The following is an 11,610-nucleotide window of genomic DNA, read 5'->3' as shown; positions in this document are numbered from 1 at the left end:
TGCCACTACTCCCAACCATCAAATGTGTCCTAATTGCCTCCAACCCCGCTTATCAACCTCCTCAATGAAGGATTTGCAATCTCGATTTTAAGTTTAGTCCGACCCCTTCCTCATCTATCAATTCTGGAACACCAACAATTCGAAAACCTTCTGGGGAAGATACATATTTGACATGTAAATCTGTGTAAGGTACCTTGAATCCACCATTGTTGTCTCGAGAATTTGGTGAATTAGGTGAAATGCCAAAACCCATATTACCCACGTGTCCAACACTAGCAAATAAGCCTCCTGGGTGGAAAGAACCCTCTGGGAGACCCCATTGAAGCCCCAATCCAGAACTTGAGAAGAAAAAAAAAAACCCCATTCTTTTTTTTGACCTCCAAAACCTACAAATCTCTTCTACCCATTAATCAGCATCTCGTGAAAAAGGCCTCTGTCTAGGGTTTAAAATGCAAACGAATCCTTTTTCTTTTTTTTTTCAAGGTTTTGAGAGATTCGAGAGTGATGAAGAAGGAAAAGATTCGATTTGAAAAGAACCCAGCAAGCAAAGAGCTGTTTGGAGATACAAGATATTCGGGTGATGATAAAAAAAATAAATGTGGGTTTGAGAGAGAGAGAGAGAGAGAGATAAGTATTATTTTTAATGGCCCCACCCCATGTCTCTTCTTTAGCTTTAACAAATACTGTCCACCCACACACATCATCATAATCTTTATTCCATCTTTTGTTTATTTTATTACCACCACCGAAACATCATCATGCGTATATTCCATTCTTTTATTTATTTATTTATTTATTTATTTTATTTTTTTTAGTCATCACAAAATCTCAGGGAGGAATATGAAATTAACCTCAAGACTCCGTTAAGTTTTGAACAATATATTAATCTATACTTGTTGAAAATTTTCTTTTATAGGAATTAACCTACTAAAATTTTACATATCTCCTCATAATCTTCATGAGAATTTTTCACTAAAATTTTATAACTTAGTGATACAATCACATATGTGCTTCCTTTTCCAAATAAGAAAGGTAAAGTAGCCAAGACAAAGAACGCTAAAATGCAGCCAAGACATTACATATATAAAAAGTAATTACAAGGAAAACAATGATGCTGAAAAGTAGAAAAGGGAAATAAAAGAAAGGAATAATCATGAGTCAGAAGAATATCAATGAAATTACATTGGATTGGAGATGAAGATAATAGCTGGAACAAAAAATAACAATAACAATGCTCCCAGGAGCACAATCTGCCATGACTTACTTTTTTGCTCAGTTGAGTTTGATTATTTGATTGACTTGGATGAGTTGATTGGCTCCTTCGCAACCAGATGCCACCAAAAGACATCATTGCTCCCAAGAGTAAGATTGGGCCGATCCTTGGATCTCCCAGGCGATTGTGGATTCCATTCATGATGCTACCAATTCTCTGTTTCATTCCTGTCCCTTTGGATAGAATGGTTTTGGCACCTACTGACCAAATAGGATCTGCATCTTCAGGAACAAGTGCAGGAGTTTTTGCTCTCTGCGATGAGACAAAACAAAAAAGGTTTTAGCAGGCAACATCTCGTATGAAAGAGATGCAACTCTAAGCTCCAGAGCGTATACATCCTTAAAAAAAACCACAAAGTTCAATGAGTATCAATCTAAGAAGCATGGACACTTCTAAGAACGTAAAGTGCCGTGTCCGACACTCATTGAATACCTATGTAGCACGGGTGTGGGTATGGATACTGGTACGAGTACGCTAATACGGCAAAACCTTTCCAAAAAAAAAAAAAAAGATACGGGTACTATGTCAACAAATTTTTTATTTTTCATAGTTTATTGTTTGAGATTCAATCTACAAATCAAAGTTCAATACCAAAACTAAAAGGAAAATTACAAAACCAAAAGAGAAATCATAGTTTAACAATACCAATATCAAAGCAAAGTCCTTATGCCTATGAAGCATGGACACTCCAAAATCAGTGCCATGGCGGTGTCCGACACGGGGACACGCCAGATGGCGTGTCCCTTTAATTTAATGATTTTTTTGTAGGGGACACGGCAGGGACACGCGTGTCCATATGGGGAGACGGCATGGGACACAACGGGGACATGGCATGGGACACGGCAGGGCTATTTTTTATTTATTTATTTATTTTTTAATCTTTTGCCTCTTATTTAGTGCTTTTGTGAAAAATATTGTTGGATGTTGAATGTTTTTCCCTTCTCATCTTAGTTCTTGTTATCGTTGATTATGACTTTTTTGTGAATAGATGATATATTAATTTGTTTAAATGTAATGGTTATGTTTATTTACTATGTTAGTGTTTGTTAATTTTAATTTAGGATGAATGTAATATGAATCTACATAATACATAAAAATAAATAAAATAAAATTCGCCGTGTCCCCCACCGTGTCCGTGTCCCCCGCCGTGTCCGTGTCCCCATTTTTTGAAAATTGCCATGTCCCGTGTCCGTGTCCGTGCTTCATAGCCTTATGCTATTTTAATGCCATTAAATAGGAAAAATTACAAAATTAAGTTTCATTCCAAAAGCAAATTAGAAAAATTTGGAAAGTTGAAAAATCAATTTTCACTTCCGTCGACTTCAATTCATCTTTGACACATCAAGAAAAAGATTTGCAATTTCAAGTAAATCATAACTCTCTAATAAATTAAATGTATCACTATCAATGTTCCATAACTTGGTGTACCCCCGATGTACCCATCATGTACCTATGAAGTACCCACCTGCCCTAAAATGTATAAAAACTACCCGGTACGTATTTCATGTACCCGATACGCGTACAACCCTAACGGTACGCGTACCAATACCCGTTATGAGTATGACAATATTTTCAGAGTACCCGTGCTTCATAGTTGGACACTTTCCAACACTTAAACATACATGAAACATATTACGAGTTTGAATAAATAACTTGGAATCCAATGATACAACAAAAATTAAGTAAATTTATACCTATTCTCCTCCTTTATACTTCAAAAATGAATATCTTTTACTTAAATATTTATATATAAGACATAATAATTATTTATCCTTATATATGACATACATTTGATAAATACATAAATAAATTATATATTTTGCAGAAGTTCCCAACATGTCGTGTCCTACATTTTTTGAAAATTTACATGTCCGTGTGTCGGTGTGTCAATGTCATGTCACATGTTCGTGCTTCTTAAGTATCAATAATGGAGTGAAGGTAATTAAACTCCTCAGCAAAATACACAAATTCATCCATTCAAGCACCAAAAGGAAGCTTAATTCTAAAAAAAGTTTGTCTATGCTAACTTACAAAAAAGGGGAGCTCCCTAGAGTCACCATCTTCAACTAGAGTCACCATCTTCGATTATCTAAGAGATCCACTTGATGATCTGCCAACCAAATAAATAGAAACAACTCAACGTGAAAAGGTACACTAAATCACAAAGAATGTTGCATTTACGTTAACTGCTCAATACAGAGTGAAATATAACTCAATAATTAAACCATGTAGTAAAATCCATCTCACAACAGATAGAAGGCCAAACCTCTGAACTTTCTTCAGAACCATTGTACCTCGCAACAAGTTGTGATGCAGGATCCACATCATCATTCAAAAATGCCTCCAATATGTTTTTTGGCTTTTTTTCCTCAATTTTATTACTATCTTTTGTAGCATTCCTTTTGTAACGTACAATAATTAACTGCGGTATATCCGTTATATCCCTCCTAGGTCCACATGTTTCATAGCTGTTCTCTATTTGAGTGTGGAAAAAACAATATCGCTGGAGAAGAAGAGAAATTTAGTGACTAATACAGTTGCAAAAGATCATTTGTTAAATGTTCCAGCGTAGACTAGTCCATCATGATCATTATTAATTAAAATATTATAATCCATAATAGTAAGCACACATACTTCTACATAAAAAAGAAAAAAACCTACAAATGGTTCTAGGAATAACAGTGGAGAGATGGAAAGATCATTCCTTCAACTGAATAAAGCGGAAGCAAACAACCTCTAATCATATGTACCATGCAGCTGCGATGACGTCTTACACAATTACTATTGGAGTTTATGAATAATTTTCACCATTGCAATACATGCCTCGTATACGCAACCTGGTGAACTTTAGTTTATTTTTATTATATAACACCTTCTGTGAGAGGAATCACATTCTGTTTCCTACACTACATAGCTTGACCTACAGAATAGTATTATTTGTATAGCTGGAGAGGAATCACATTCTTCCTACATATGGCTTGATCATAGAAATTCATTCTATGTACTTCCTACAGTTCTTTGTATTTCATTCTTTGAGACGAATCACATTTCCCTGTACATATAGCTCGATCCACAAAATAGAATCAACCGACAAAAGTACAATTTTTTTGTCAAAGATAACCTGCAAAGCTTTTAAAATGACCAAGAAGCATAATGAAAAACTCACACCTTACTTTGGTTTAATTTATGAATAGCTTTTGAGTCTTTTGTTGTTCTTTAAAAAAAAAAAATTGGGGGGGGAAGGGGGTTTTTAGTGAACTTTTTTCATATTTTATTTTATTTTATTTTTCACTTTTTAGATGCACCTAATCTAGATGTACTTAAAAAATAAAATATTTGTAAAAAAATATGAAATTGTCTTTTAACATTTTTCAGATTTTTTTTCAAATATTTTAAATTTTAAGTGTGTCTAATTAGGCAGATCTATAAAAAATAAAAACTAAAATATGAAGGAAAAAAAAATCGCTGAAGACAAAAAAACAAAACAATTATGAGTTCCAAAAGTTGGTTTGGAACTCATATAGGATAACAATGAATGATGAATACTTTTAATTGGCCATGTCTCACATGGAGAACATAATCTACTACACCAAACAATTGAGGTGTACATGCTTTGCACTAGACAAGCCATGGCTAAATATGTATATACCAAAGCCTTCAAATGTGAATGCGCAAGCCTCAAGGCATCAACACATGCATTTCAAATTTCAAATTTTTATATTTAGTGAGAAAAAGTTATTTAAAACTAAATAAAAAAAAACGTCCAATTAGTACACATTAATTTTAATTTTATTCAAAATTAAATATAAATGTATAAATACTTTTCTCCTCTAGGTGTTGAACATTTCATTACAGAATAGGAAACTTGCCCTCATCGAAGATGAACTTGACATTCTTAGTTTCAGCTATTGAACTTCTTACTTGAGGCTTTGCTTTATATTTTTCTTGGTTTTTTCCATGGAATATGATGGTTACAGAAGACTCTTCTTTTTTATGTTTAAATATAAACTAGGTATTAGAAGAAAAGAAAAAAAAAAATAGGTATTATAATAAGCTTAACAACAAACCAAGACAAGCTCTCCGTATACGTATTGTTACATGGGACTGACATACGAGTATCGGGTGCAGGTGTGTATCCAAACATCGAACCTTCATAAATTTAAATCTTGGGATACGTATCCAAAATTGGGATATGGGCACTGGGACATGTTATATGCACATATTATATTTTATATAATATTCTCGGATGAGATGTGATAAATTGTGTAGAAATATACTAGAAATTAAATAAGATAGGAAAAATATGAAATTTCTATATCTAATTCATGTGAGAGGCTAAAAATATTACTTTACTAACAAATGTGAGTTTCTTCTTCTTCATGTATTGTCACAAATTAAAGCATCTGAGTGCCTAAATTGGGTACAAGTGTCGGACACATATCTCACACCCTTACCAATGTCATATCCAGTGGACACAGGTACTGTGGGGGAAATAGAAGAATCCATGTAACACAGCTCCTCATATTTATGTGCAAAAGGAGTACAAGGTGCACACGTGTTGCACGCCTCAAACTGTGATGTGCAAGTCTTTGGAGAGTTTCGCCCAAAAATAATAAAAAGAACTCAATGCATTTTACCTTAGCCTCGCCTCGAAGCTAGCCTCAATACATATTTTAAATACACAATATATTTGTATAAACATGACATATTGTAGGATTTGTGGCTCAAATCATACAATAATTTTCTAAGATTAATAACACATATTTTGAAAGATTATTAAAAAGTACTAGAATTTATTTATTTTTTTTAACGAAAGTAGAAGAAGAGCCATAAAAATGAGAATTACATCCTAAAATTCCAAATCAGTGACAGGCCTCTATAATCTTCTCAAAAAACCATATTCAGATGTCAAAAGGTTTATGAATGCAATCAGATTCTTGGACATTTCCAAAAGTTTCAAGTAGAAATTCTCAGCTCCTTACAGCACGAGAGTATAGCGCATAAGGAAGTTATGACGATGTTTTTTGATACCCTGCATTTTCAGGCCAAAGGTCACATGTGGTTTTAGCATTTAATGTTTCAGAATTTATCCTGCTATTAGATTGAATGATTTGTAATGTAAATAATTTCACATCATTTTATGGCAGTATAACAGTGTCAGAATTTATAACAGCAATAATCACTGACCACCTCTTCCAACTTAGCCACCATTTGGATTAAGATACTGGCACTTTGGCAAAAATCTTCCAATGCCAATAGTGATCCCAACTAAGTTCGACAAAGAGATTAAATTTCAGAATAAATTGCTACCAAGTACCATACATACAGCATCACATACATGACCCTCAAATTAATTAATCCATTCACTACTACAAATGTGAATTCAACTACAACTAAACTTGGAAAACATTGACATGCCAGACAAACAAAAGATGACACTTACTTGTTGGGCTTCCCCATCAAGCCAGGTAAATGTCAACCGCTTTTCCTTCAGTGCAACAGCCGCTGGCGACGATGGCGGATCGTTATCAACTGCGGACAGTGCTTCTTGGATCCTGCGCAGAGTCTTTATCAGAGTAATGTACTCCATTTAGTAAACTAGAAGAATATACTAGCATTTCGGCATGCATACATGAATCTTTCTGTTATATTCAATGTTAAATTTTGAATGAGCACACTTTCTGTGTCATAACTTCAAATGAACATCAGGATCTTTGTCAGGATTCAACAAATAAAGTTCTTTCACATTCTGTGTTTTCTTTCTAACCGCTTTCTCTACTATTTTCCTTAAGTTACCTTTTCTATTCTTTATTAGGTAGTTGTCTATTTTAATTTATGAAGATTTGTCTTCAAAGTTTAGAAAAATCAGCTGGCATCACTAGACAATGATTTCCCAACGAAGTAGCTAAATCATTTCTAGGAAATAACTACCAAGTGGGGATTTAATTTAACATAACAAGCAGGGCAAACAAACTCACTGCACGCATTTTGTTGAGTTCTGGGCTTGATCTTCCTGATAGAATAACACAGTACCAAATTGCCGTTTCATTTCCAGCACGAGAATAGCCACGGGCATGACAACCCAGCTCCATGGACGTCACACTTCTCAATTGTGGAAGCTCTAAAAATAAGGAATGGAGAATAAACCAATGTATTACAGTTAGTTTCACAAAATCTTAGAATGTATAATCGGGTTTGTGTTATACATGTATATGTAAATATATCCCAATAAAAAACAACTCCTATCCATCAATATATTCAAAATTGTCAACAAAATTCAAAAAAGGATTCAATGAAGGCTCAACACCCCTCAAGATCCAATGGTAAAAAATGGTAAGAATTCTACTCTTTAAAACAAAAATGAAAGCCTTAAGACTCTTAACACCATCAAAATTTCTTCTATTAAGCTCCATCCAGATGCTCCAAAATAAAATGGGAGGTCCTAACTGCCAATCGCCTCTTTTTTCTCTTTTCAACTCTGGCTACCCTCCAAGAAAGCAAAAGGTCCCAAACATTTGAAAGGAAGACCCAAGCCACGTCAAACAAGACTAAAATAAGGCCCAAAAGTCCCAAAAGATTTGATCCCTCTCCCTCCTCATATATCACTAACAGCAACCCCTCTGTTAATTGCTATCTGTCTCGAGCTAGACAGGCCAGCTCCAAATTCTCTCCACAGCAAAGATGTCACCAAATGGGGTTTTTGGCATCCCCTATAATAGCATATTTTTTTATTTTTTTTATCTTTTTTAGGTCACATCACCTCTCTACTTTTCTGCACATCTTAAAGGCTATAGGACAAATTAAATTTAATAAATTCAAATCATTTTTTACTACAACATCACATGTCAATTTAGATCTTCCCCTCCTAACGTTTTCATTTATGGTGATCATCTCACTTGTACTTACTGTTGCATCTACAAGTCTTTGTTGCACATAACAACCATCTTTATCAGTGCAAGGCTACCACCTTTTTTAAAATAATAAATAAATATATATATCAAACTCAACGTAAAATTAGTTCATCCAAAAAACCAACAAGGAATTCCCTAAAACAATCGCCAAACTCCAATTAATTAGTGGAATCACTAAAACAATCACCCACTTTTTAATTCATGCACTCCAACCTTAAAATTTTTATAACACCACTACTTTCAAATACAACACAATATGCACAACGTTAAGGTTCAAACATTCACAAGTGGGGATCAAAACCCCTGATATTTGCAGTGAGATTCATTAACATTTCTACCTTTTTTCCTTGTGCTCCCTCCCTCCCTGGGAACATGTTTTAAGCCAACCCAAAAATGTCAAGATTTCTGCTAACAAATCTGTGACTTTCTCATTGTTTTAATTAGTATATTCATTTTCAAACTTTTTTATGGTATATTGTAGCATTATTATTTTTTTTTAAATTTAAGGAAGCTAACATATTCTGACTAAAGCGAAGAATTTACATATATGTAAAGGGATTTAAGCAACACAAAACTGACTCCTTTGCAACCCAGTGTCAGAATGCGGATTGGAAATTTTGATGAGACTATCCTGTGTTTTGCTCTTTCCTTTTATTTATCGTTTATCATTCGTGTTTTTATAGTTTAATACATTAAAAAGGTTGTATTTATGCCTTGCTTCATGGGAACAAAGTATGCTTTGTCTAATCTCTCATCCATGATAACCATAATCTCAACATAGAACAACTTACGAGCATTTAGTAGATCACAGAAGTAAACTAAATCAACTAAAGGATATCTATAATAATATTTGCATAATAGCACAGCTCATTGGAACCAATAAACACAACCTAATCAGTTTCCCAGTAACTCTCAAATGCAGACATAAGACGATCCCTCACAAGCAACTTTGCAGGATGCATTGCAGAGTCATTTATTCTACTATGTGGGGAAAATGGTGGACACTTTGCAGGCTTGTACTCTCGTAAAATCTGAAGAAAAAGGATTATTTTATAAGGCAGGCCACATTTGACTAAAGATTCTACCACAAATTTACACAATACAGAAAAAAGGTTGCAACACAACATCCTATCAAATGAAAACAAAATCATAACCTGACAAGTTCTGTACAATTCAATTCGTGTGAAGGAAATTATCAAGGAAGATTTCTACATAGGAAAACAAGTACCGAGGAAACACTTCATAGTCAGATTAGCTGATCCAATGTTTCAAGGACAGAGAAATGATTGGTACAGTTCCCAGAAAAAAAATATCAAAATATAATCTAGATTTTTTCCCCTTTTGCTGAAGAAAATAACTACATGAAGGACTCTAGTCAGTGGATAAAAAGACTGATGGCAGCAAGAACCTCCAAATAATCATGAAGCTAACAGTTTGCACTTGTCAATCACATGAGGTTTACTTGCACGTTAGAATCACTGTAACAAGCCATTTACACAATGGTTGCACTCACTCAAGTAACATGACAGGGCAAATTTTGCTATAGTGGCAAGTCAAGGCCCTATATTATAAAACTTGATAAAGTACAAACAAACAGCATTACCTTGATGTTTATTCTGTGCCATTATATCTGCAAACCATGAATTGTTGGCAGGTCCTGCAGATAATGTGCACTGCTTAGCTTGTTATGTACACATTATTTATGTTACAAAGAGTACCAAGAAATACTATGAAACGAAATAAAAAGAGAGTGACATACCATGGTACACAACAGGTTTAACACCATGTTCTTTTAAAAATACAATTGCAAGTGCAGATTCCACTCCAAACCTGTTGTTGATAATAAGAACACTATCAAGATCATACTCTATTTTGGAAAAAAAAAATTATGAAGCGCCACATTTTTTAAGGTGGCGTTTCACGATCAAGTTTCCAAAGATTGGAAGGGGAAAGGGAACCAAAATTAGTCTCCCAAAAAAAAAGTACAGTCCAGTATGCTGGTTAGAGTAACCAATCTTTCTAACCAATAAGCCCATTAGCCTGATGCATAATTGACAAAAAAGACGAAAAAAGAACAATCGATTCTTCTCTGAACTATTTAATGAGGAACAAAAAAATAGATGCCTTCCAGAAAAAAAGGAACAAAAAAGTAGAAAAAGAAAAAGAAAATTTCAGAAAAGACATGACGATTAAATATGAAAAGTAGTGTTGTCAGAATCGTTATGAAAAATATATGTATTGCGGATTCATGTGTTGGTAGATTGAATCGTGAGATACGTCTTGCATTGTATCAATTTCATATTGTATCACAATTTAACATGTATTTCTTGATTAGCTATCAATACCTTCTCTTTCACCTTTAGCCCTATTAACAGCATTTCGCAATGTCAATTGCCATTGCCCGCACTCGTTGAACAATCCAAAACCATATTATCAAAAAAACCCATACCAAAGAGACCCAAATCCAAATAAACCCAAAAGCAAAAATGACTCTCATACTCCCTTTGCTACAAAAAAATTGTACAACTATCATGAATCTAATTCAGGTGAAAGAAACAAAGAGCTCACACACACAGACCATTTGGAATTGGGTTGAGACCCAAGATTTGGGCCAAAAGGCTTGTTTGGATTATGACCATGTACCTCATAACAAGTATGTTTAAGCTATACTCATCATCCAAGTCCTAAAGAAAGCCTTTGGCTGCAAACTGGGAACCAAACGAACTAGCGACCAAGAAGTTGGGCTCAATTGAAAAACAAAAATCTTGTATTATTTTTATATTTGCAATGAAATCTCATTAATCCTTCTGTTATATTAAATTTTGAATTTTCTTTCCAATTTCTTATTAGTTGGATATTTGGGTTTCTCATGAATGCACATTTACCTTTTTGTCGAATTTGTAAGTTTTTAGAGATTATTTTTCATGTCATTGATTATATGCTTTAGTACTTCATTTTTTCAATATATTTATGTATCATATGAAAGTACTTTTTATTTATTTATTTAACTGTGTGGGTATCTATATCATGCTTGGCACATGGCGAGCCCTACGGGCGTCACGTCATCACCATCACACATCCACGTGACAGACCCCTGAGGCATCATGGTGAGTTGGGGTTGTATGCCTAGCCTAAGCACGGGCATGCACACTACCAAGTATGAAAACAGGACCACAGCTCACCTAGAGCTCTCCATGGCCCTTCATGACTCATAAGAAATATATTCTCTATACACTCACCCCAACTCCATAGCAACATAGTTGGACCCTTGACTCACCTATGTTTACTTAGCTATTCAGGATGAGCCATTGGCTCACCCATGCACTCACCCCCTTGGCTGCCTAGGTTGGAAGCAGGACCTAAGCACTCCCACTTGGGATCATTGGAGGATTGTGGATTGGAGGCTAAGACCTCGGGATCATCAAG

General features: G+C 34.5%; 1 protein-coding gene across 8 annotated transcripts in view; it reads right to left on the bottom strand.

Moving 5' to 3' along the window:
• Positions 1–1,051: 1,051 nt before the first annotated feature.
• Positions 1,052–11,610, bottom strand: part of LOC114264327 (uncharacterized) — a 35,392-nt gene continuing 24,833 nt past the window's right edge. For 6 of the 8 annotated variants that reach the window (XM_082910073.1, XM_082910077.1, XM_082910078.1 and 3 more), the window contains 5 exons: positions 9,944–10,014; positions 9,788–9,841; positions 7,252–7,394; positions 6,717–6,839; positions 3,390–3,776 (listed from right to left, as the gene is read on the bottom strand). In XM_082910073.1, the coding sequence (XP_082766199.1) occupies positions 3,486–3,776; positions 6,717–6,839; positions 7,252–7,394; positions 9,788–9,841; positions 9,944–10,014 (682 nt within the window). In that variant the 3' untranslated portion in view covers positions 3,390–3,485. The other 2 variants (XM_082910076.1, XM_082910080.1) reach the window with 2 other exon arrangements.

The sequence above is a fragment of the Camellia sinensis genome, chromosome 15 (genome assembly GCF_055761805.1).
Source record: "Camellia sinensis isolate YWXY chromosome 15, ASM5576180v1, whole genome shotgun sequence".
NCBI lineage: Eukaryota > Viridiplantae > Streptophyta > Magnoliopsida > Ericales > Theaceae > Camellia > Camellia sinensis.
Note: the sequence above shows the minus strand (reverse complement) of the source record. Positions and strands in the feature narration are given on the sequence as shown.